Source organism: Dermacentor albipictus, chromosome 1 (genome assembly GCF_038994185.2).
Source record: "Dermacentor albipictus isolate Rhodes 1998 colony chromosome 1, USDA_Dalb.pri_finalv2, whole genome shotgun sequence".
In the NCBI taxonomy this organism is placed as follows: Eukaryota; Metazoa; Arthropoda; class Arachnida; order Ixodida; family Ixodidae; genus Dermacentor; species Dermacentor albipictus.
In genome coordinates this window covers 487,573,680-487,599,313 of record NC_091821.1, presented here as the reverse complement: position 1 = coordinate 487,599,313, position 25,634 = coordinate 487,573,680, and the positions used below count along the sequence as shown (strand labels likewise).

General features: G+C 44.1%; 1 protein-coding gene across 3 annotated transcripts in view; it reads right to left on the bottom strand.

Moving 5' to 3' along the window:
- Positions 1-25,634, bottom strand: part of LOC135912659 (uncharacterized) — a 170,309-nt gene that overhangs the window by 100,606 nt on the left and 44,069 nt on the right. The window contains exon 1 of one of the 3 annotated variants that reach the window (XM_070532554.1): positions 205-809. The exons of 1 other annotated variant lie outside the window; for it this stretch is intronic. In XM_070532554.1, coding sequence (XP_070388655.1) covers positions 205-269 — 65 coding nt within the window. In that variant the 5' untranslated portion in view covers positions 270-809. Of the gene's footprint in view, positions 1-204; positions 810-21,695; positions 22,542-25,634 lie in introns of those variants that run through there. One more of the 3 variants, XR_010567746.1, reaches the window with a different exon arrangement.

The window sequence follows — 25,634 nt, the reverse complement described above, 5'->3', positions numbered from 1 at the left end:
ACTCTTTAATTCTGCCAAGATTGTGCTAAGTGTTGGTTCATTATCACCGCGAGGACCGGGATTCGTTTCCACATCACCACATAACAGAAGTAAGAACACAGACCAACAATCATCAAGAATGCTTATGCAAGTCCGAGGGCACGGCAGCATCACAAGACCGTAACAACTGGTACGTATGCAATGGTATGAATTGTGAAAACTGACCTGCACAACGAGCCAAGCAAAATGTGACATGTTCCGATGAACGCTGCCGTGCCCTCTGAGCCCATGGGGGTTGATTGCAGCCTTTATAGGGGGATCCGGTGACGTCACTGCCCTGTGGTTCCAGTGCAGTGAGACGCTGATTGGCTTGTCGTAGTCCAGATGACTGTCAGAAGAAGTCGCAGTTTCCCAAGCATTTCTTGATTGAAGGTTCCGCGGCGCCTGCTCTGTGGAAGCCGGGTGCGCAGAACATGGCAGCGGCCGGAAAAGAAGAAGCACCTGCACAACGAGCCAAGCAAAATGTGACATGTTCCGATGAACGCTGCCGTGCCCTCTGAGCCCATGGGGGTTGATTGCAGCCTTTATAGGGGGATCCGGTGACGTCACTGCCCTGTGGTTCCAGTGCAGTGAGACGCTGATTGGCTTGTCGTAGTCCAGATGACTGTCAGAAGAAGTCGCAGTTTCCCAAGCATTTCTTGATTGAAGGTTCCGCGGCGCCTGCTCTGTGGAAGCCGGGTGCGCAGAACATGGCAGCGGCCGGAAAAGAAGAAGCACCTGCACAACGAGCCAAGCAAAATGTGACATGTTCCGATGAACGCTGCCGTGCCCTCTGATTTTGTAATCAATCAAGCAAAACTATAGATTTCCAGTCATACATGCAAGTAAACACGTCCTTACATATGCCGTAAGAAACACAACAAGGCTATTTCAGTACCTCAGTGTAGAACAAATGCGTTCAAAACTTTCTTTTTCCCGAGGACCATTGTTGAATAGTACGGGCTGCCGAAAGAGGCGTTGAACCTGTCAACGTCGGAATCTTTTTAAGAGCCCTTGTTCCTTTCTTGTGATTGTTGTGCGTTCTATGTTACTCTTTAGAAAGTGCCAACAGGGTAATAAGTGTTGCTTTCATAACGTATTACTCGTGTTGGTGTTTGCGCATTTCATTGATCTGTCTTCATGACAACACGACAGTGATTTTTACCAGAAATAACTTATAATGCAAGGTACCCACTCCTGCCTTGGTGGTCGAAAGGTTGCTGGCAGTATTGAATAAATAAAATAAATAAATAAATGTATATTCATCGATGGTTTCAAGCAGAATAATTAAATGAAAGCAAATAATAATTTGTAATATTAGTAAGTTACCTTGTTTTTAGCGAAATCAAATATCTACATGTTGCCGGCCTGGGTGGCCCCTTTAAATTAGACATACCTAATTCAGCATTTAAACGATGCGCAACACCTTACCGAATTGCACAAAGATGAACCAGTACCATGACAGGCGTGCTCCCTGACTCAGCCATGACAGCAAACAAGGATGAACAACTTGAGACCGTTTCATGCTGCAAGTATCACACAGGCGTGTTCTATTTTAATCGTACTTCCCTATATACAAGATAAGCTCGCACAGAATCTGTGAACTATTGTGAGCTGTACTCAAGCTATTTGAGTGAGTGGGACATGGAGTGCGCGTTGTATAGTAACAACTTAGCTGCCTAAGGCGCAGCCACATTTTAACAAACGTGGTTGACTATGATGTGCCTGGAGTGGTAGAACTCGCCTACTGCCGAGTGGGCATGGGAGCAGCGACTTCGGCACCACTCCTCATCGTCAAACTTTCGACATGCAGGTCATTCAAGCGCTCTTCGTGCCATGGTTATCGGCTGTGGTCAGTGGTGCCTCAAGATTTTTCACCCCGCTGTCAATGACGGCCCTTTCGATTGGCCGGCTGGACGTAATGTCAGCTGCGCCGACCTGCTGCGTGGTTCACTATGATGGGCCTGGAGCGGTACAACTCGCCTACTGCCCAACAGTGCGATGGACATCTCTAAACTACCGAGGACGATTTAAGCAGCCGGCACGCCAGCGTTCCCTTCAATGGGCATGGGAGCAGCGCCTTCGACACCGCTCCTAATCGTCAAACTTTCGCCACGCAGGTGTGTACCCATTTTTCCCTGTATGCAAAAAAAAAGCGACAATCGTAGTTTGTTGCTGTTCCCATGCCCACACGTCTTGCGCGAAACCTTGCCGGAGTGGTTTTCTATGGCCTTACTGTTATTGTGCTGCGGGGATATTGAATCTAACCCTGGGCCCACCACTAGAGCAGATGCACTTCTTGATATGGAAACTTTACCAGAAAGCCTGGCTGAACAAATGAGTACCTTTTTTCGGTTGCTAAAATACGTTCACACACGCTCATTACAGAGTACGAAATTCCAAGCCGAGCTAGCAGCCGACACAAAAAGCATTAAATACGGACAAAAAAAAACATTGAAGCCCAAGTATACGATATCCAAACCAGACTTGACGCCCTAGGAAAAAACATCCTGCAGAATATACGACCTTGGTGCACAAACTACACAGATGCAGTCAACTGCTGACTTGTTGGCTGTACAGGACATCCTCTTGCAGTCACGTCTTGATGAACTGGAAGATCGGTCATGATAAAATAATCTAATATTTTATGGTTTGCCTGATGCCAAGGAAACATGGCAAGAAACGGAAACAAAATTAATTAAAGTACTAAGCGAAATCGTAGATTCATTTCTAGCTGGTACAATTGAACGTCCACATCGTCTGGGCACTCTGTCACCAAACAAATGCCGTCCCGCCATTGGGAAATTCGTGAACGTTAAAAGAAAGGAGCAGCTACTTTCCGCACGCAAGCTGTTGAAATAAAAAAACATTTAATAGTGTCTGAAGATTTCTCTCCCCCCACCCGTGTCACCCGAAGAAAACTAACCGAATTCACCAAAAACCATCACGGTTTCCCACCCTTCCTACTCAGCTACAACAAGCTCATTATTAATAAGAAACGCGACACTTACAACGCAATCACGGATAGCAGCGAAGAAATTAAAATCAATGAAGGCACTGAGCCGCATGAGCACGTCACTGACACTGCAAATGCTTTGTCCTATGAAGGCGAGAGGGGCAGTGGACGGCCATTCACACAGCTCATTCACACAACATACTTATTTATTTTATTTTTTATTTTATTTACAAAATACTGCAGACCGGATCGGTCCAAGCAGGAGAGGGTACATACATTTGTTAGTAAGCACTATGCCTTAGGATCAGCAACAATGGGGAAGTTATGATTTACACAAAAAATATAATAACGAAACTAAACAGGGTTACAAAGGAAATACAATTTGTGAGAGTGCGTGCCCCAAACACAGGTACATAGACAAAAAAACACACTACGCACAGTTAATAAGTAATCATCATTTCTAGCCATACACATAGATACTTATATACAGGCTCTCAAGAAGTTGGAGAAAGGAGAGGTGAGTCAAGAGGCAGGGAATTCCAGTCGGATATTGTTTTAGGGAAAAATGACTGTTTAAAGAAATTCGTGCGGGCAAATATTGGCTTGATGTTATGGCTATGTTTGTGTCGTGAGGGTCTGGTTGTGTCCCTTTCGAAGTAATCCTGTGGCTGAATGCCTAGTTTTTGAAAATACAAAGAGTGAAAAATGCGCAGCCGGGCAGCCTTTCTTCTTTCAGCCAATGGCTCAAGGGCTGCCTGATGTAACATGGCGGACGGAGAGTCCCTTCGCTTATAGCGGTTATATATAAACCTTACTGCTAATCTCTGGATTTTTTCTAGTTTATCTATGTTGATTGTGGTGTGTGGGTCCCATACTATGCTGGCGTATTCAAGAGTAGGTCTAACAATTGATTTGTAAGCTTGAAGCCTAAGTACGCTTGAAGAATTGCCTAATTTATATTTTAAGAAACCTAGCTTTTTCCTTGCAGCGGAGCAGATGTTGGAGATATGGGATGACCATTTAAGATCAGATGTTAAAGTCACGCCCAGGTATCTGTATTCTTCCACTTGACTAATTATGTTGTCCCCAATGCCATACGTAAATTTCATTTTGTTGATCTTATTCGTAGCACATAAATAAACGGTTTTATCATAATTATTTGTGATATCCCACTTGTTACACCAGTCTGCAAGGAGCTGTAAGTTCAAATTTAGGACAAGTTGATCGGATACAGAATGAATGCTTTTGAAGATAATGCAGTCATCGGCGAATAACCTGGCCGACGTGCTTAGTTCCAGAATACCTAACAGGTCGTTAATATATATATAATAAATAAAACAGGACCCAAGACTGAGCCCTGAGGAACACCAGAGTGAACATCTGAAAAGCGGGAGCAGTTGCCATCAATTTCCACATATTGTTTTCTATTTTGTAAATATGACATAACCCAAGCGATGATACAGGAAGGGATACCCATTTCTTTCATTTTGGTTATTAATTTGGAGTGAGGAACCCTATCAAACGCCTTGGAGAAATCCATAAAAATTATATCTACCTGACCACCACTGTCGAGAGTTTTTGTTAGATTATGTACGGTATCAATTAGTTGTGTAGTAGTGGAAAAACGTTGCCGGAAGCCATGTTGCCTGTTGCTAATTATTTTATTCGTGTCTAAAAAGCTGTTAAGGTATTTGAGTATAATATGCTCTATTAGTTTGCAAGGAATAGAGGTGAGAGATATAGGGCGGTAATTACTGATTTCCGATGGATTTACTTTCTTTAATACGGGTACAACACGAGCAACACGCCAGTCATGGGTTACGGCGCCTGTCTCTAGAGATTTTTGAAAGATTACGACAAGAAATCTGGCCAGAATTTCTGCATACCTTTTTAAGAATGCTGCGGGAATGTTATCAGGACCGGCTGATTTTTTTGGATCCAATCGCAATAGAAGTTCGGTAACACCTTCCAAAGAGATGGTAATGGTGCTTGCGCCATCACTAACTGACGTGTTATCAATCCTAGCATCAGGTCTGGAAAATACGCTTTGGAAATGGAGGTTGAACCTGTCTGCCATTTCCTTTTTTCCGTGATAACTTCCCCATCGACCGTAACTTGGTCTAACTTTTTATTGTCCTTATTCGAGAGGTACTGCCAGAATTTTCGAGGATTTTCCGTTGCAAAACGACCAAGTGTCTCCGAAAAATACCTGTCTCTTGCTTTTTGCAGTCCGAGCTTGAGGGAGGCGTTTAATTCTCTAATTAGTGACGCATTTTTATTCTTTTTCTTCCTGCAACGCTTGATCTTCCGTTTTAATTGTATTAGTTTTCGGGTTAACCAAGGGTTTGTTCTCCCTAGTTTCTTTACTTTTTCCGGTACAAAGTTTCTTATGCAGTAATCGCAGAGGTATGTAAACCTCGCCCACAACGCATTTACGTTGTCCTCACAAAGCGATAAGAGGGCATCTTGCAGAAAATGCATAATGCGTGGGTTGTCTGCCGCGTCAAAATGCTTCACAGTTTGTAATTTTGGCGTGGACGTTCCCAGTTGGCGAGGGAGCATGCAGTTAAAGTAGACCAGTTTGTGATCAGAAATGCCCTCGTAAACTTCAGTAATGCAATTTTTTATGCCTGCGGAACATAAAATGAGGTCTAGAATTGAGGAAGCTGAACTAGTTACGCGTGTAGGAGAGTGTACAGTCTGGACTAGATTATACGCTTACAATATATCAAGTAATACTTCTGAACTATACACCAATGCACGCAGCTTCGTCAACAAACATGATTCATTGTGGCCGGCGATAGATTCCTGCTCTGCGCATATTGTTGCTCTTACGGAACTTGGCTCTCTCTTAACGTACAAGATTGCGAGATCTTTTATGAAGCTTCACATTTAAACATATACCGATGCGATCGCACTGCATCTCGAGGTAGGGGCCTACTACTTGCGGTTTCAGATGATATTCCTTCAACGAGCATATCAGTTAGCACATACCTCGAAAGCATCTGGGAATCAGTAAACATTGACCACGGCAAACTGATTTTAGGTGTGTGCTAAAGACCCCCTTCTTCATCTTCCTGTTCTTTCATTGAATTGCATGACGTCCTTAATACGATTTACACTCGGTTTTCTACATCACCCGTTATACATTTAGGGGATTTCAACTTCCCTAATATGATATGGAATACAAACCATCCTACCTTAACTCTGTGCGCAACCGAACCACAATAATTTTTTGATATGTGTTCGGCCTTTTCGTTAGCCGAAATTCTTTCCGAGCTAGCCAGATTATCAGCTGCTGCACAGCACAAACTGGACTTAATTCTAACGACTACCCCTGATCTTCTCTCTGATGTTACTTGCTATCGTGGAATTAGTGACCACTTAGTGCTAAACTCTCACGTCGAAACAACCAGGCCAATACGTTCAAAACAACACAAAAGTATTCTTGACTACAACAGAGCACATTTCGACGCAATCAATACTGAACGTCATGCATTCACAGACGTCTTCTTGCATAACTTCGACAATAACTCAGTACAATCTAATTGAGACACATTCGAAACGAAAGTGCACGACTAATAAAAAAATACATTCCAAAGGGCGTCATCCCCATACATTCGCAGGCGACATGGTATTACATCCATTTTAAACGGCTATCCAAGAAGAAAAAAACCTCGTTATCGCGCAGCCAGGCTCTCACCATCTAATTTACGTTGGGATGCGCACAAGACTGCATCTGACGCTTATCTTGCAGCCATCACAAACGCCAGAAAAACCTTTTATCTGCTGTGCCTCCGTCCATGCTAGCCTCTAACGTAAAGAAATTTTGGCGCACCATTAACCCTCCGCCTCACGATACTATCCCCTTACATGATTTTTCTGACGAACCCGTACCCAACAATCTTTATGCGACCCTTCTTAATGAAACGTTTGTACAGAATTTTTACTCTGCTTCTTGAAATGAATTACTCCTTATACGAGCGTTCAATTACGTAGCTAAGCCTTAAGTACGAGTCGACGTATCTGGTGTCGCTAAACTTATCGACGGGTTAAATAACTCATCTCTCGGCCTCGACAGTATAAACACCAAATTTTTGAAAAACACTAGTGCCTACTGCTCGATTATAATAACAAAAATATTCCAATAATGTTCGGACACGGGTACGCACACCAAAAAATGGAAAATAGGGAAGGTGATTCCGGTATTTAGATCAGGCAATAAAAACATTCCTTGTAATTATCGTCCTTTTTTTGCAAAATACTAGAACATGTATTCTACAGAAACATGGTTAACTTTCTGGAATCAAACTCATTTTTCAGCGCAGCTCAACACGGATTTCACAAAACATGTTCACGTGAAACGCAACTTATATGTTTTACTCACACATTGCACCAAATCTTAGATCGATCATGTCACGCCGTTTGCATAATCTTAGAATTTTCAAAAGCATTTGACAAGGTCTCACACAGACTACTGCTTCATAAACTAAATCAACTAAATTTAGACACTCCATTGTTAAAATGGATTTAATTTTTTCTTACACATCGTTCACAGTTTGTTGTCGCGAATCAGTGCTGCTCTGCTTCTAGCCACATTTCTTAAGGCGTTCCGCAGGGATCGGTTCTTGGACCGCTTTTGTTTATTATCTATATCAGTGACTTGGCGCCTCTCTTAAAATCTAACGTTCTTTTATTTGCTGACGACTGTGTCATTTTTCCCGAAATAAAAACTGTTAATTGTAGTGTCCATGTATGGCACTCTTTGGAATGAAGGAAGGCAACCCTGGGGTTCAAGGGAGCTTCCAAGATGGCTGCAGTTTCGTTGAAATAAATGTGTGTGTGTTCCCAACACAATTGGCCGTAATCAGTCTCAATACTCGAACTACCATACGTTACAATGGCGACGAGGATGCGTCTGAACTTCGTGAAGGCTGCCAAGCAACGATTTTAAGCAGAACGAAGATACCAACACACATTGTCGAAGCTTCTACTTTGCGGTATGGCGCACAACATGCTTCCATCGTTCCCTTTCTTCGACGCGCGTGCCACTGACGCCAACAACGTCGGCACCGAGTGGTTGAAGTGGGTGAAACGCTTCGAAAACTTCATCGTAGCCTGCGGTATCACAGCCGATGCCCGGAAGACGGCCATACTACTACACTACGTGGGGGAAGAAGTGTATGACATATACTGTGCACTACCCGATCCTCCCGCAGCCACAGCTGCGTCTAACATTTCAAGCACCGGTGGCTCCAGTAACACAACCCCTCTCTACACCGCAGCACGTAGGAAGCTCGATGACTATTTCGCACCCCGAGTAAACACTACCTTCGAGGTTTACCGCTTCCGTCATGCCAAGCAAATGGAAAACGAGTCGCTCGACGCATTTTACGCCAGGCTACGACAGCTTGTTAGGCACTGTGCTTTCGCCGATGACGACACCGAAATCAAGAATCAAATATTGCTGTCTACAACGTCGACACGTCTACGCCGGTATGCCTTGCAGCATGACCTAGACTTGCAAGGAATTCTCAAACAAGGCAGGTTATTTGAAGAGGTCGAGCACGACATCTCCGTGATCGAGCAAGAAAGCCGGCAGTGTAAGGAAAACTCGGCGTCAGCGTCTACACTTGCAGTAAACTCCGAGCGCACCTGGCGACCCCATCAGCCGAAGCACCATGGGAAAGAGCCATCACGGACTCGTGAGCCTCCGCGCCATCAACTGGCAAACGTGAGATGCTACAACTGCGGAAAACCATGGCCTCACAGCAAGGGACGCTCTAGTTGCCCCGCTCTCGGCAAACTGTGTACTGCGTGTGACAAAACTGGACACTTTGCTAGTGTGTGTCGTTCAGCACACAAAGCCGTACACGCAGTCGTGCGCGACAGCAGCCCTGACAGTGTTGAACACGTTTTCATGACCTCCTTTCACTGTCACGCAGTCACGGGATCTCCACAAGTGGACGTCAAACGTGATGGCGAGCACGTCCGTTTTACAATTGATACTGGCGCTACCGTGTCTGTCGTCGGTTCGAACAGCTTAAAAAATCGTCTAAGCAAGGAAACGCTGTCCAAGACATCTAAGAAAGTATTTGCTTATGGGGCAAGTTCTCCTTTACCGCTACTTGGAAAGCTTGATGTTGTCATGACCTACAAGGAGAGCAGCAGCCATGAAACTCTCTACGTTGTGTCTGGAGACTGCACCACTGCCTAGTTTCTCTGCAGCTTCCCGTCTAGGACTAGTCCAGACCACGTATAGTGTGGGAGACGTTACCAACAGACTGGATCTGACGATGGCCTACCCAGACCTCTTCAAGGGAGTGGGCTGTCTAAAGGACTTCCAGGTGCACCTCCATGTTGACCCCTGTGTTCAAACCAGTAGCCCAACCTCACAGATGCATTCCCTTCTCTATGCGAAAGCCACTGGAAAAAGAGCTCGAAAGGCTACAGTCCCTTGGCATAATCGAAAAGACTGAAGGACCAACCCCCTGGGTATCACCAATTGTCGCAGTACTGAAGCTACATGACCCCGAGCACATTCGAATGTGTGTTGACATGCACTGTGCCAACCAAGCTACCCAGCGTGAGACACACGTCACACCCACAGTGAACGACATCTTTGTTGCTTTGAACGGCTCCATCTCATTCTCTAAACTCGATCTGAAAGAAGGGTACCACCAACTAGAACTTGACGCATCATCTCGTGTGATCACCACTTTCTCCACACATGCTGGGCTCTTCCAATACAAGAGACTCAACTTCGGAATCAACTCGGCAGGCGAAGTGTTTCAGGACACCATCCGTCAGGTTCTAACTAACATCCCCAACGTGCTCAACGTAAGCGATGACATATTGGTGTATGGAAAGACTGAGAAAGAACGTGATAAGGCTTTGAAGACCACATTGGAATGCCTACTTGCAAGTGGTCTCACACTGAACGTCAAGAAATGCAAGTTCTACAAACGGGAACTTACAATTTTCGGGCATGTGTTCTCTAGCAATGGTGTGCTACCGGACCCCACTAAGGTATCTGCGATATTGGGTGCATCACCACCTTCCAGCGCCACTGAAGTGAAGAGTCTCCTCGGGCTCGTTAACTACTGTGGTCGGTTCATACCCAACTTGGCCCACCTCACCCAACCACTCAGGAAACTCACGGCCAAAGGAGTGGACTGGTGTTGGAACTGAAGAGAAAGCTTTCCGAGGCGACAACTCTCGCCTACTTCGATCCAGGAAAGAACATCACACTCATTGTAGATGCTGCTCCTCATGGCCTTGGTGCCATTCTCACGCAGACATCCGGAAGCGAAACCAGAGTGGTAGCACATGGGAGTCGTGCTCTTTCTCCTGTGGAGGCATGCTACTCTCAAATTGAACGGGAAATGCTGGCCGTGGTGTGGGGAATTGAGCATTTTCACATCTACTTGTATGGGACAGCATTCTGCCTACTGACAGACCACAAGCCATTGGTCAGCATTCTCAGCAACCCTCGCTCCCTACCTTCAGCACAGCTGGAGCGTTTGGCACTTCGAATTCAACAATACACCTATGAAGTGCAACACACTAGTGGTCCAAGTAACCCATCTGACTACTTGTCCCGACACCCAGTAAACTCCACGTCACCATATCGGTGCATGGAGTATGTCGCCGAACAGTATGTATGCGTTTGGCACTTCGAATTCAACAATACACCTATGAAGTGCAACACACTAGTGGTCCAAGTAATCCATCTGACTACTTGTCCCGACACCCAGTAAACTCCACGTCACCATATCGGTGCATGGAGTCTGTCACTGAACAGTATGTGAACTTCATTGTGTCTCATAGCCTGCCTCGTGCCATGACCAGAGAGGAGGTAACCGAAGCAACGCTCACTGACCCGGTGATGAACTCGCTCAAGAAAGCCCTAAAGCAACCCCAGCAAGGCAAAGAGTGGAAGACCACAACTCTGATGCCCTTCTCTCGCGTTGCGACAGAACTGTCAGTTTCCAAAGAAGGCCTTTTGTTAAGAGGCACGCGGATAGTACTGCCAGCACAACTTCACACTAAGGCAGTGCATTTTGCACATCGAGGACACCAAGGCATTGTCAAGACAAAACAGCTGTTGCGTGAGAATGTGTGGTTTCCAGGGATAGACTCTTTGGTGGACCAGACAGTTAAGAGTTGCCTGGCATGCCAAGCAAACACACCGGTACACCATCGAGATCCCTTGCCAATCCAGGAGCTGCCTCGAGGCCCGTGGACTGAACTGTCGTAAGATTTTGCTGGCCCTTTCCCTGATGGCAAGTATGCCATGGCAGTGGTGGATGATTTCTCCAAGTACCCAGTTGTTAGCATCCTGCACACTTTTGCAGCACCTACAGTCATCAAGCAACTGCGCACTGCTTTCGCTCAATTCGGCTGTCCAGAAGTTGTAAAGTCAGACAATGGCTCACCATTTCAGAGTGAGAGTTTTGCAGAGTTCGCCAGTGAGCTCGGGTTCAAGCATCACCGCATCACTCCACGGTGGCCAGAGGCTAATGGGGAAGCAGAAAGATTCATGCGCACCCTCAAGAAGTCTATACTCGCAAGTCGTGTCAGCCACTTGGATTGGACTAATGAGCTTCAGTCGTTCCTCCTGGCTTATAGGTCCACACCCCATAGTTCCACAGGAAAATTTCCGTTTGAACTTCTGTTCGGGAGACCCATGAAGAATCTTCTACCGACACTTGTCGCTGGTACTCACAACCCAGCTCAGTATGAGGCCGACAGAATGACACTAAAAGAAAAGCAGACAACAAGTGGTACGTCGACACTCGGAGGCATACGAGTAACAACCAGCTGTGTGTGGGACAAAAGGTCCTCTGTAAACAGGACAGGTCAAACAAGTTTTCGCCTTACTATGACCCACACCCATACACAGTCACCAAAGTCAATGGCTCCAGAATCACAGCATCCAGAGATGGAGTGTCGATTTGTCGCAACTCAAGTTTCTTCAAAGATGCAAGCACAGTTCAAGTGGAACGACATCAGGACCCGACCGACATGCCATATCTGGATGATGAAGCTGTGCCGAATAACAGTGACCTTCCAACCCCCAGCATAGCTACTCCTAGCCAAGCCATATCAGCAGCTCCCAAGACCGTCTCACAGCGGTACCCCCAACGATCCAGGCAACGACCTAGGCACCTGAAAGACTTCGTGTTTAAGCAAAACTGATTTTTCCTTCCCTGAGGGGATGATGTAGTGTCCATGTATGGCACTCTTCGGAATGAAGGAAGGCAACCCTGGGGTTCAAGGGAGCTTCCAAGATTGCTGCAGTTTCGTTGAAATAAATGTGTGTGTGTTCCCAACACAATCGGCCGTAATCAGTCTCAATACTCGACACTACCCTCTTAGAATTCGATCTTGATGCTGTTGCTGCCTGGTCCAAACGTGGTTAATGGAACTTAGCAAAAGAAAACGTAAAACAATGCATATTTCTCGCACTAAGACCTCTACATCTCCTTTTAACCTTAACAATGTTCAATTAGAGTCAGTCACCTCGTACAAATACCTTGGCATTCACATCACCACTAACTTAACCTGGAACGTTCACACCGAACATATAATTAGTAGCGCAAACCGCATGTTAGGTTACTTACGTCGTAACTTCCTTAGAGCGCCATTGTCACTTAAACTATTACTGTAGAAAACACTGATACGCTCCAAGCTAGAATGCGCATGCTCGATAGGGTATCCGAGTCAGGATAAACTTGTAACGGCACTAGAACTGGTTAAAAATAACTCTGTTAGGCTTATTTTGTGTAGCTACAACCGAACCGCTAGTTTTACTGCCATGAAGTCTAATCTTGCCCTCCCATCCCTGTCTGCGCGCCTCCAAATTTCACAACTAACTGTTTTTCAGAAGTTGTATTTTCATCCTGTTCTGCACGACCAATTAATCTCTAGGCCACATTATTGGTCCCATCGCATCGACCACAGCCACAAAGTTGGAATTGACATTTGCAACACAGAGCATTTCTTTCGCTCCTGTTTGCCCAGAACTAGTCGCGATTGGAATCACCTTCCTTCTGTTGCTGTATCTACCAGTAATAACGAACACTTCCAAAATTTTCAAGCTAACGATGTATAAACAGGGTCCTTGTAATGTTGGTCTTTGTCATGTTATTGTGCGAATATTTTGTGTATTTTTTTCCCAATCATATAGCTAACATTGCATTATGAGCGAATATTGTATTTTTCTATGACGTTTAGCTTGTATATAGCTAACATTGCATTATGAGTAAATATTGTATTTTTCTATTACGTTTAGCTTGTATATTAACACCACTGCCCTCAGTAATGCCCTTGGCCTTGAGAGTATCCTAAATAAATAAAAAAATAAAAACACAATATACACAGCTGCACAGTAGCTGTATTTTATCTGAAAGCAAACTAAGGGAATGAAGTGACTAAGCTTCGCATTGGTTTCAGCAATCTCACGTTGTGCGAAAAGTTTGATGCATTAAGTGGTCTTGTGTGTCTGTCTGAGTTAGTAGTTGCTTTAACATACATGTGAAATTGAAATATAGTCATGGCTCATGTGGCACAAGACAGGGCAGCCCAAAAAAGCAAGGAAGAACTTATTGCCATTTTTTATCTTTCTGCGAAACCAATGAACAGTTCATCCGCACATAACAAATAATATTTCATTCCTTCCCGTATTGTTCACCGCTGTACAGACCTTATTGCAGCGCTGCGTGTTTCGGTATGTAACAGACACGCACAGTAAAATTACCTAAGCAATCAAAGCTGCGGTATTTCAATACATTGAAAACAACGTTGCATTAGGCTTAGATAATGTAATCGTTCTACATATAGGTCACCTTAATGTCAGCTGCTTTCTTTACTACTGGTACTACTGGTTTTCTACTGCGTTACTACGGCTTTCTTTACTATTAGTGGTATATTCCTACAGGCAGGTTGGCTAGAACCTAGAACAGTATTCCTAGAACAGCTTGGCTATGCAGAAACATGCCTTTCCATCTATCAGATGTGAAGTGGTGCACATTTGGTGTCAGAATATGCTTATAACCATAACAGCGTAGCATTAAAAGAAGCCTTTGAAATGCAAGGGAATACGCTCAGTTTTCCTTGCGTAAGATTTTGTATTTATAGTGAAAGACCATTCGATAGACAGAAAGGAAACAACACAAATGCTTGTGTGTGACCTCCCAGTCCGAACGATGGTATTTTTTTGTGGATTTAAAAATTAAAGAAAATTAAATTTTGGGGTTTTACGTGCCAAAACCATATATGAAGGTAAGGCACGCCGTACTGAGGGACTCAATAAATTTTGACAAACTGGGTTTCTTTAACGTTCGCCTAAATCCAAGTACGCAGGTGTTTTCGAATTTAGGCCCCATCGAAATGCTGCTGCCGTGGCCGGGATTCGATACCGTAACCTCATGGTTAGCAGCCCAACACCATGGCCACCAAGGAACCACGGCAGGTCTCTGCAGTTTTCTACGTGGTTTTCAGCTGTAAAAATGTTTAGAACTTTGTAAATTCGAAACTGTTCTAAGCAAACTGAGACACCATGGCACTCAGACGTACACATTTTTTTTTTGTCACATGAGCTCTTTCCTGGTGTTAACAGCGCAAAACATAGACAGGGACACGAGACGAGAAGACTGACTGTCGACTGACTGAATGAGCGCTGACTGTCGACAAAGTTTATTTGAAACACGGCTTCATAAACATGTGCCTACAGGAATCGCACGTTTCACAGGCACATCATTGCACATCATGTGACACACGCACTTCTGCGTACTCAAGGAAATAACGCCAAGCCGAAGCCACTGTTCTAGCGATCAGCTCTCTTTGTGCTGCAGATGACACACACACACACACACACACACACACACACACACACACACACACACACACACACACACACATATATATATATATATATATATATATATATATATATATATATATATATATATATATATATATATACATATATATATATATATATGCACTATTTATACCTGAAAATAGCACGCATGTTTTATTTAGTGCTCAGAATGAGTAGTCCAATATATTCCGAATGAGTCAGGCACACACGTAGTTACTGGCTCATTGCTTTTCACATTGACCGCTATTATTGGGACCGACGGTAATTTCACTACAATGTACAAGTCAGTGAGCGAAAGACCTGAGAACCGTTCGGACCGAAGGCAGGAGCCAAAGAAGCTTTTCTTTTACAGCGAAGCTGTTTATCGCTAAGGTCCCGTGCATTTTTCGTGTCTGTCAACAAATCTGTGAGCAACAACTATCATCATCAGCAATGGCTAGTTCCGCTGCTCGCGCGCTCATCGTCGTTGTCTTCTTCCACAACAGGCTCTGTTGTCGCTCATCATGCTTGCGTTCCCATGCTGCCTCCGCGATGGCGCTGACGGCACTGGCCCGCTGCCAATCGGTGCGGTGATTTCGGTCTGAAATTGTGTGCCTCAATATATCACGAAATGTGAACTCGGAACTATATAACCACTGCAGGCCACGAATGAAGGCGGATGCATAATAATAAATGTGTGTGCGTACCATTCGTCACGATCACCACCGACCAAGACAATAAACGAGTTCGTACCTTTGTTCAAAATTCTTTGTCACCTCTGTATCGTGCGTTACCTTCGCTGGTTAGCCACCTTCCCAGAGTGGAATGGCTCATGATTATTACTCTTTTTGAATTTACTTCTAATCTCGCAGCTCACAGCATGAGGCAAGAGAAACAGGCGCCGGAGCGCGCCCTATATAAAAGGTGGCCTAGGAAGATGACGATAGCTGTTAGTGGGCTCCCCACACCCTTCAGGAGAAGAGCAGCGGTGCAGTGGTCTCCAAGAAACAGCCTTTGATGCTGGCGATCGCGAAGACTCATCGTTTGAGCGATTGTAATGTCGTTGAAAGCGAATAATAATGTCGAGGTCGCTGTGTAGGCTGGTTTGACCCTGTCTATCCCACGACTTCTACACATCCCATGAGGTTGATGGTAAGTTTTTTATATCCGCTTGAGTACCTTGAAAGGACCATCATAGGGAGGCGTAAGGGATGGCCGGATATGCCTTTATGCCATATAAAAACGTGGCTCGCTGTAGGCATGTCTTCGCTGACAAAAACATTACTTGAGTATACAACCCTACTAGGGCAACGACTCAATCTTCCAAACAGGAAGAGGAGCTCCTGAATATACCTGTCTGAATCGGGCATGTCACGAATAGCCAGGGCGAAAAATTCACCGGGAAACCGCAAGGTCCTGCCATAGACCAGCTTCGCAGCTGTGCAGCCGAGATATTCCTTGAAAGAGGAGCACAACTTATACAATCAAGACTTAATGCATATTGTATTTTATGCAAGTTTAATTCCTATTAGTTTAGCAATGATTTCTTTTTCTCACATGCAGCAAGTAAAGTGCGTCCATAAGTTAGGCTGATGTTGTTAATCTAAGCTGCGCTTGGGTATCATTTCCAGAATATAATAAAATAAAGAAGTTTCCGTGTGTATGGTTCTAAAATTGATGGTTTGACTTATTTGGTGGGGCAGTAAATTTTATCAAAAGGAAAATGTAGCAGACTGGCCAGAACAGTGCGGGTAATTTAATATAGAGAGCAGATATACTGCCGGCAGAGTCAAATGAACATTTTGTCAGCAGTTTGCCCTCGTTTGTTGGCTTCGATCGCATAGCTAATGTTGACATATTTGTGAGAATTTGTGTTCAAAATATTCTCAAGACAGCCAATAGACACCCTTTATGTCGTAATAGCAGCTGAATTCTCAGGCGCAATGCACCGGGGTCAGGAACATGCTAAAGAATGACAAGAGGCGAGACGCCTTTTCCATAATCTGGCAGCACAGCTGAAAACGGTTTGGTTAACGAGTGGAACTGTGCCCCGGGCAAAATAAAGATAAACGAGATGGCCACTTAAAGCGTCCAGTACCCTGCGCCCGCGATAATTGGTAGCCGTACGCTGACAGCTAGATGAAAGCGTACTGGATAAAAATTTAACGGGCATATTTTGCAGGCGCAAATCAGTTTATGGCACATTATTGGGCATTGAGTGTCGGCAATATTACTAAAAGGGTAGGACCTGAAGCTATTTCGAGGCAGGTGATACTGGTACTAATAATACAATTTGTTCGCATTAAACTGAAGGCTCCTGCCAGAATGGGTGACACGAACCACACAATGAACTAGGGTGGATCTATACACTAATGGCAAACATTCCTTTAGTTTACATGCCTGTATTAGTAACGTGACCATGGCTAGCCAGGGACGAAGAACGGTCGACAATATTTCTTTTATGCGATACCGGAGCCTGCTAGCTGCTAGCAGAATATCATATATCTCCGTATGCTTGTCTAATCTTAATTGCTTATTTTTGCATGCATATTTCGTCTTGTAAATTATTATGTATATTTTTACACAATCAGAAGGAAGCGCCGAGTTTTGAGCTATAATATATACATCTGCCCTACCACGTGTGTCTACACAAACAGACTCTGTGCTTGATCACGAGCAAAAACCAAGCAGTTGGCATTCTTGGGTATGCAAGTCGCTTGCATCACGAAATAAAAAAGATATTTATTTATTGCAATCTCGGAATTTCTGTTATTCACACCAATGTCCACATTACCACGGACATGGCGCTCTTTGGCCATACTTGGCCCTTGCACCATTAAACAACAAACATTCATTCATTCCAATGTCCACATGACAAAAATCAACGCTACCGGAGATTTGCATTCCCGACATTAGTGCTTTCAGGCGTGTACACATTTCACGATAGTCCTGTATGTCTTGAAGTACGTAACTTTTGAGATGTTCTCTAAATTCGCCTCACCTATAGATGCATCCTCAAAAGTGCAGTAACAACTTTTGAAAGAAAGGATACATGTACGAAACAGAAAAGGCCGGTGTGATAGGCCTCTCTTTATCGAGGTACTACATAAGAAGCAACATCGGCTATACTTAGGCGCAGTTAGCCTCTGAGCGCACGCACATCGCCTGAAACGAGCAGTTTTGTGCCTAGCACCACTGCAACACATCGCACACATATTTCACGATTTGTATCTTGTGAACGCACTTCGTAACCGCAAGCACACAGGTCAAAAGTCACGGTCACCGCGGCGTTTTGCAACCGGCAAAACCGATAATGAGGCAATAAAAACTTATCGCTACTGATCGGGCCATCACGTCTGCAAAGTGTAAAGGGCTGGGGTTCACCATTGCACGGTAACGAACCGCACATAGAACGCGTACAAGCCGCGCACGCTTTGTGCGCCGATCGGAGACTTTTCGCTTCTTCATGCCCTGAACAAGTGTCATGCTCAGAATGCACATATATGTGATAGACTTCTCATTTGCAATCCATACACGAAGTATGGTACCAGAAATCACGAATTCGACAGCTAAAATATTTCTTCCGACCGTTCTCTAAACACAACACACACTTCCTACGCTCCGTCTGTTTCTGTCTGCGATCGCATGCACTGATGAGGCCTGGAATGGTACACTGGCTTGCTGCAATCGATGACTATCTCCGTGGGTGCTGAATAACTAGTAAGATCACAAGAACGAGAACATGCTCTTTATGACCTGGCTGTAATTTAGGCATCGCGTCCCCGTTTTGCTTCGCTTGGAGCAAGCGCCATGTTTGCCGCGCAGACGCCCAACGCCGTCCGCCTTGGACCAGCCAACGAGAGACGAGCAGGCATGTGGATGGCAAGGTTGCGAGCGTTCGCCCAGACTAGGTCGAGAGGACTGGACAGCCATCCACACGCGGGAGGACGCGGGCGAAGCGGCCGGGTGGATTGAGCATGTTTCGAGCTCAAGCAACCGCGCGGGTTCCTCATGTAGCTATCTGGCAAGCATTGCTTGCGCGATTCAAACTCAACGTGCTGGCTAAGTTGCATGCGAGGCTTCCATTTTGGAGCACGAAGCAGTACACTTGTTCCAATATCTAATTATCAGCCTTTATTTTGTGTCGTCACGACAACCGTTAGGCCTAGCGTGACAAGGCAAGGACGCAGCGTGTTCGTACCGCTTCAGTGAGAGACCACGCAGGCGCCGTCTCAGCTGACTCCAGAGTCGGGGCACGCACCCGACGCCCATCTCTGGATTAGCGGAGCGACGAATGGCTGCACATTCTGTCGACATGTATCGCATGCCCGGCCATACTTTCGTCTCGATTTCAGCCGGTGCCGCTTCGGGGCGCAGAGGGTCACCAGGGCCGCTCAGTGTCGCACTCGGATTAAGAGTGAAGGCGGCAGCGCATTAAATTCGCTATAACGGCACGTCAGTGATTGTGATATGATTAGAGGAACGGGTGTGCCGGCATGTCGACGGTGATGTTCTAATAGTTTCAGTGCCCCTTCAGTGGTAGCAATGTGAGCGCGTAAGACTTCCGTGACATAATTTTCTGCGACAGAGTCAAAGACAATCACTCAGACCACAAGGTCTTCCCATAACAACAGAGCTTATTTGATGAACAATAAAAATTACCGAGGCTGCAAGCGTTTCACGACAGCTCTCGATCTTTTGTAGCGTTGCGCTGGGCTGTAGCAGGGGTAGTTTGGGCCCACTCCGGTGCTTCATAATACAAGAAAGTATGTAGTCGCGGCAGTGAAACTTAGGTCTTATGTCTCGGCCTGCTGAGAAAGGACTTCGCATCGTAGTGACATACATCGACCTTAATATGTCCATTGATCAACTGATATAAAAACATCAGTCTGGAACAGCAATTTCTATTTTCGAAAGGCTGAAGATTGACTTTTTCTAACAGATCCGTCACTGATGCCCTGGAGAAATTATTGAAGACAAAGTGCGCAGCTCTTCTTTGTACTTTTTCTAGTTCGTTAGTGTAACTTTTGGTGTAAGGGTTCCAAATTATTACTACACAGTCAAAAATTTGCCGTACAACAGATCTGTAAGCCAGAAGCCGTGCAGAAAGAACCGATAACTTTATAGCTCGCCTCCGAAAAGAAAGCTTGCGGTTTGCGTTTGCGACCACGCAATTATTATGGTTATTCCAGCTAAGGTCACTCGAGATCCAAACACCTAAGCATTTATGATTAGTTACTTCGGAGAGTATAACATTTTGGATGCAATATTGAAAGCGCAGTGGTTTTATATGCCGATGTATTCTCATAAATACTTTTTTGTCAGGATTGATCATTATTTGCCACTTTTCACACACAAAGCAACTTCTTGCACAGCTTGATTTAAGAGCAACTGGTCAAGCTTGCTATTGATTTCCGAGTATAAAATGCATTTATCTGCATATAGTTTAACTTTAACTTGAACGTTTCCACTATATCATAAATATATATATTGAAGAACAGGTGCCCAAGAACGGAACCTTGGTAAACACCCGCAAGAACTTTCACGAGCCTGGAACAGTGATCACGGATATACACATGTCGATGTCTTTGAGTCAGGTATGCTGAAATCCATTTTATTAACTGTCAGTCTTGAAAAAAATTGTGTCTAATTTAAGAGTCAATTTATTGTGTGAGAGTTCATCAAATTCCCTTCTGAAATCCATGTATATTGCATCAACCTGCTTGCCGTTATTGATTGCGTTTGACAAATCATGCACTGTTTCAATGAGCTGTGTTCTGGTTCACAGGACTTTACTAAACCCACGTTGGTATTTATTGAGAAAACGATTGCTGTCAAGAAGCTCCACCATATAATTATTAATTATGTGCTCTAAAATTTTGCAGGTTGTTGAAGTCAAAGACATAGGTCGGTAATTCGTAACGCTATTTTTCCCGTTTCATTAATTGCTTTAATTATGGCTGTTAACCAATCATTCGGGAGTTCGCCTCATTATGTGACCGAGCAAAGAAAATGTAAAGATGTTTTGACACCCACTAAGCATATGTTTTCAAAAATGCATGGGGAATGCCGTGTAAGCCAGGGTTTGTTTTTTTTGACGTCTAGATTCAACAGGCTGTTCAAGATACCATTCTTTGTGACAATGAGGTTTGTTACAGGTGACAGAGAGGCGCTAAAATTGGGTAAGGAATTGTCGCTTGTGAAGACAGACTTGAAGTGCTCATTGATAGCGTCAATGATTGCTGAGTGCTCATTGAAGCGTCAAAATTCGGCAATGATTTTTCATAATAACTTTGCATCTCTAGGTCTACTGCATTTTTAAGTTGAGAATATATTTCTAATATATTTTGTTTATAATGCGAAATATTAGAGCAACGTTCTTTTTTTGCTTCCTTATTGTTTTCAACTTGTTCTTCAACTTCAATGCCTCTCTAGAAGTCCACGCGTTTTTAGTTGTTGTTTTCTTTACCATAGTTGGCAGAAAACATGTCGTGTAGTCATAGACATTGTCCGCGAACCATTTCCAGAGACGTTGCACATTATATGAGCTGCTAACAAGATCGTCATAGCTTAGAGAAAAGTTGTTTAAGATTTATGTATCCGCTGCCCTGCAAAAGTTGCGGAACATAGAAATTTGAAGGTTCGCATTCACAAGAACATCTAAAAGTGTGAGTAAAACAGCATGGCGATCAGAGATTCCAGCTACGACCTCACAGCGCCTATTTCCGCTTATGTTGCCTCTAATAAGAAAGCGGTAAAGAACTGATTTAGAACTTCCTTGGGCTGTAGTATAATCATACATTATACTACGATAAATCGAACTCAAAGGCAATATCCATTAATTCAGAAGCTGATACATTACCGTGATTATGAGACATATTCATCCAGTCAATCTTCGGTAGGTTGAAGGCGCCCGTTAAAAACAGCCGATCACGTGCCTTTATACGTGAGTGCATATACCTCTTTACGTCTACGATGCGAACTACTGGAGATGAAGGAAGCCTGTACATGGCTCCCAATACGTATTTAAGATTGTCACGGTAAACCCTTCAAAACGTGCATTCAACATTCGGCACGTCCGACATTCTCAGCAGAAGTATTGACTTTTAAAACGAATACACACGCCACCTTCTTTTGTGCCATGATGTTTTCTAAACGGGCTGTACCCTGGCGGAACGAATTCGCCATCATAAACTGCATCTGTGAGCCAGGTTTCCGTGGCAATCACCATGTCAGGGTCATGTGTCATCAGGAGTACCTCTAGTTCTGTTGACTCATTGATGAAACTGCGAGAGTTAACATTTAGAATTATGAGTTCATGCTGTTTGGTTTTCCTGTGTCATTTCTTTCTTTCCTTGTCGAGGCTGAGCTAAATGATGAAGCTAAACTAATGGAGCTAAATATAAGCGGGCAGGCCCGTTTGATAGAGCTACTATCGCAGTGACATATCAAATCTGTTGTGCATAATCCATCTTTCATAGCTTTCAACTCGATCACTGTTCAATTCCACACCTTCAGGAACACTTTCCCGAATTGTCTTTGTCCCAGGGCATGTCTATAGTAGATGGCGAGCATCCGCTGCAGAAGCTGGAGCAGAGGACGTCGGAGATTGACAAAATCTTCGTATGGTTCACGCCAAGCACAAGTGATGGCTAGTGTAAGGGCCGCCATGGCCCCGAGACTTCCTCTGCCCGAGAAAGGCTGTGGGAAAGAGAGCATACTCGTGGTTATGAGGGCACGCGTGTAGTACCGGAGGATGGACTTTGGGGCAAAGAACATATAGCGGGTGTCAGAGGGAAGTAAAAGAGAAGGAGTTACGGGCGTCGAAAGAGAGTGAGCAATGCGGTCTACAAGGTTATGACCACCATACTCGCTGAGAGATGTCAGCCGAGAATGTGACACCGCCGCTCTGTTTTGACGTAGCGTCAAGGCAGAATGACATTTACTGTACTGGTCACGTCACCTGCCGTCGCCAGCGTTTTGTTGCTGCTTTGGCGATGGCTGTAGAAAGAGCATAGAGCGCATGTTTGTAACAATGTGTGCAGATAGTTAGCGTCTCAAAGCGTGTGCCGTCGGCTCGACAAATTAAAACAAAAATGCTGGCATGAAAGAAGGAATTGTACTTGCAGCTCTTGCGTAATGCAACACTATCCATAACATGACTGCTGCATCATAAACGTGTAAGGTAAACATTTTTATACTGTACACTGACGTGCAGGAACTTTTGAGCTTCTGAAAAAATAGGCGGGCGTGGCTTACAGTAGCTGACCTAGATCATGTCAGTCATGTAGATCGCGAAAGTTTATTTACGCTTGCTAGTATTTACACGGCCTGGTGGTCTTATTTATTGTGTAACGCCGTCTAGAAGCCTGTACGTGCTATAGCGAACATAGCACTGTCGTGCCCCAAAAAACAATTTCAATTGCTACTATTTTTTTACAGCGCAGCGAAAGCCTGCGAAGCGCTTCTTTTGGCCTAAAAGACCGCATCGCCACTCGGACACTTCTGCAGAAACTGTACGGACGCGGATATGTGCGCGTGGTCACTCGTTTGTCTCCCTCTCCTAAAATGAAAGGAATTGTTTGGACGAAGTTCGTAGCACTCAGCCTTATCAAACAAAAATAGAATACATACGGCAGAATGCCGTATCCTTATCGAAAGGCGGAAGTATAGGCACCTATTCTCATGCGGCCGGTACAGCGTTAAAAACACTCGAAACGCCAAGTAGATGTCACGAGTACTGCTTGCTCTGGGAATGTGTCACGTGGATTCGAATGGGAGTACACCTAGGCTTTGTTAAAAACTCTCTGTTCTAGAGAAATATTTGCGTAACTTTACCGCAAGGCCAAAAAAGGTTTAAAACGAAAAACATCAGCTAGATTTATTCTTCGACTTCGCTCCCATATAAAGGGAGTAAATTAAGATTCTCTGATATGAAACGGGCGATACTTTGCTCGACCTCTTCTAATTTCTTCATGCAAGAATGAAAATGAATGCATGAACAACACAATCCAGCCACTTGAGGCATGAATAGTGCACAAATACCATAGCAGACCACCGAATTTAATCATTTATCCTCTTCCTGTATCAGAACAAGATGCCTGATTACTCGAAAACGCAGCCTATAAGGGTATATTCAGGAAATTCGTGAAGTAAATGACATTGATACACAGCGTATTCACAGGTTGGGCAGACGAAACACTAGAAAATGAAGGGCCATAATTCACAAGTTAACGGACTCACGAAATAAGAAATAAATTCCAAAGAATGGTTATAAACTGAAAAATTGTGAATTTTTTATTGGCGAAGGTGTTTCGATTAGAGTACGTGAGGTCAGAAGAAACTTATGGGCGAACGCAAAAACAAACCTTGAAAAGCATGATAAGGTTTCTTTGGCTTTTGACAAACTGTATATCAAAACGTAGCCTATGTGTGGGACGACAACAAATATTATAAAGTGGTGCTGCTTTTAAACACGCAGTTGCATGGCCGCACAAAACGTGAGCAGTTCGAGTATCGAAAAGAGCACTTCATGAAGCTTTTACAATGAAACCATCAGTCGTATTACTCATCTTAAACCGACGAAAGACTATCTCATACTTCTAAATATTGATTCACAGAGCATTAGTAAGAAAAAAGATAGTCTGGAATCAAAGTTAATTGAACATGATCCTCACATTTCAGCACTCACTGAAACCTGGCTGCACAGCGACATAGCTGACGAGTTAGTCTTTCCTTCTTATATAAATTTTTTCGCAGAGACAGAAGAAAGCAGGGGCAGGGGCGTAGCAGCCCCTTGTTAAGTCTTCAACTGAGGCAGTAGTACTCTGCAGCTTTCGTGGTGTTCAGTGTTTTTGCTTAAATATACTTTGCTTGGAGCATAGCTTCATCCTGATAGCTTGCTAGAGGCCAGCTGATTATTCTCCCGATTACCTAATTAAATAACGAGTTTTTTTTTGCCTAAATGAGAAAGTTCTCTTGCTTGGCGATTTTATTTTATCCAGTGTTGACTGGGAGTGACTACAAGGAACTAGCAAAATGAACAAAAATGTGAATAGTGTGTTTGGTAATGTGCTCACTCATGATCGGGTTAAAATTGTGAAAGAGCCCACTCGCATCCAATGTTAATCTAGCTCGACATTAGATTTGGCCTTTATAAGCAGGGACTTTAGACAACACACTGTTATAGTTGAAGGAGGTACATCGGACGACTGTCTTTTATATATGTAAATTGCTCTAGTTAAGTTTTCTCCCCATAAAACTAGTATTATACGCTATTTTACAGATTACGAAACGCCTGAATGATTTTGTTGAAAAGATTGATAATTTATCTTTGCTATAGAAAAAGTTGGCCATGTGCGATTGCTGTTTGTATACGTTTGTACAAAACAAGCGAAAGAAAGTGCATAAACGTACACCCTGGATAACGGGAAAGATTATTCATTTAAAACAGAAACTAAACGGGGCTAAAAGGTGTAGTCTAACCTTATTTTCATCAATGATATGAAAAACGCTCTCACACGTGGAATTCACGAGTCTAAAGACTTCTTTTTCACAACTATACCAACCTTTATGAAAAATGAACGAAGAAAATTTTGGGATCACTTGAGCGATGTTGACCGGCATGTGAGGCAAATTTCGGTTGATGGTAAGTCCGTTACAGATCACGAAGTTGTCACTGAGTATTTTAATATTTATTTTGCTGGAGGGTTTCTTAAAGCAAGCTCACGCGTGAGTCTGCGTCATGGGGCATTTTTAGCATCCCATGTTGATTTTATTTCATATCCCGGTGTA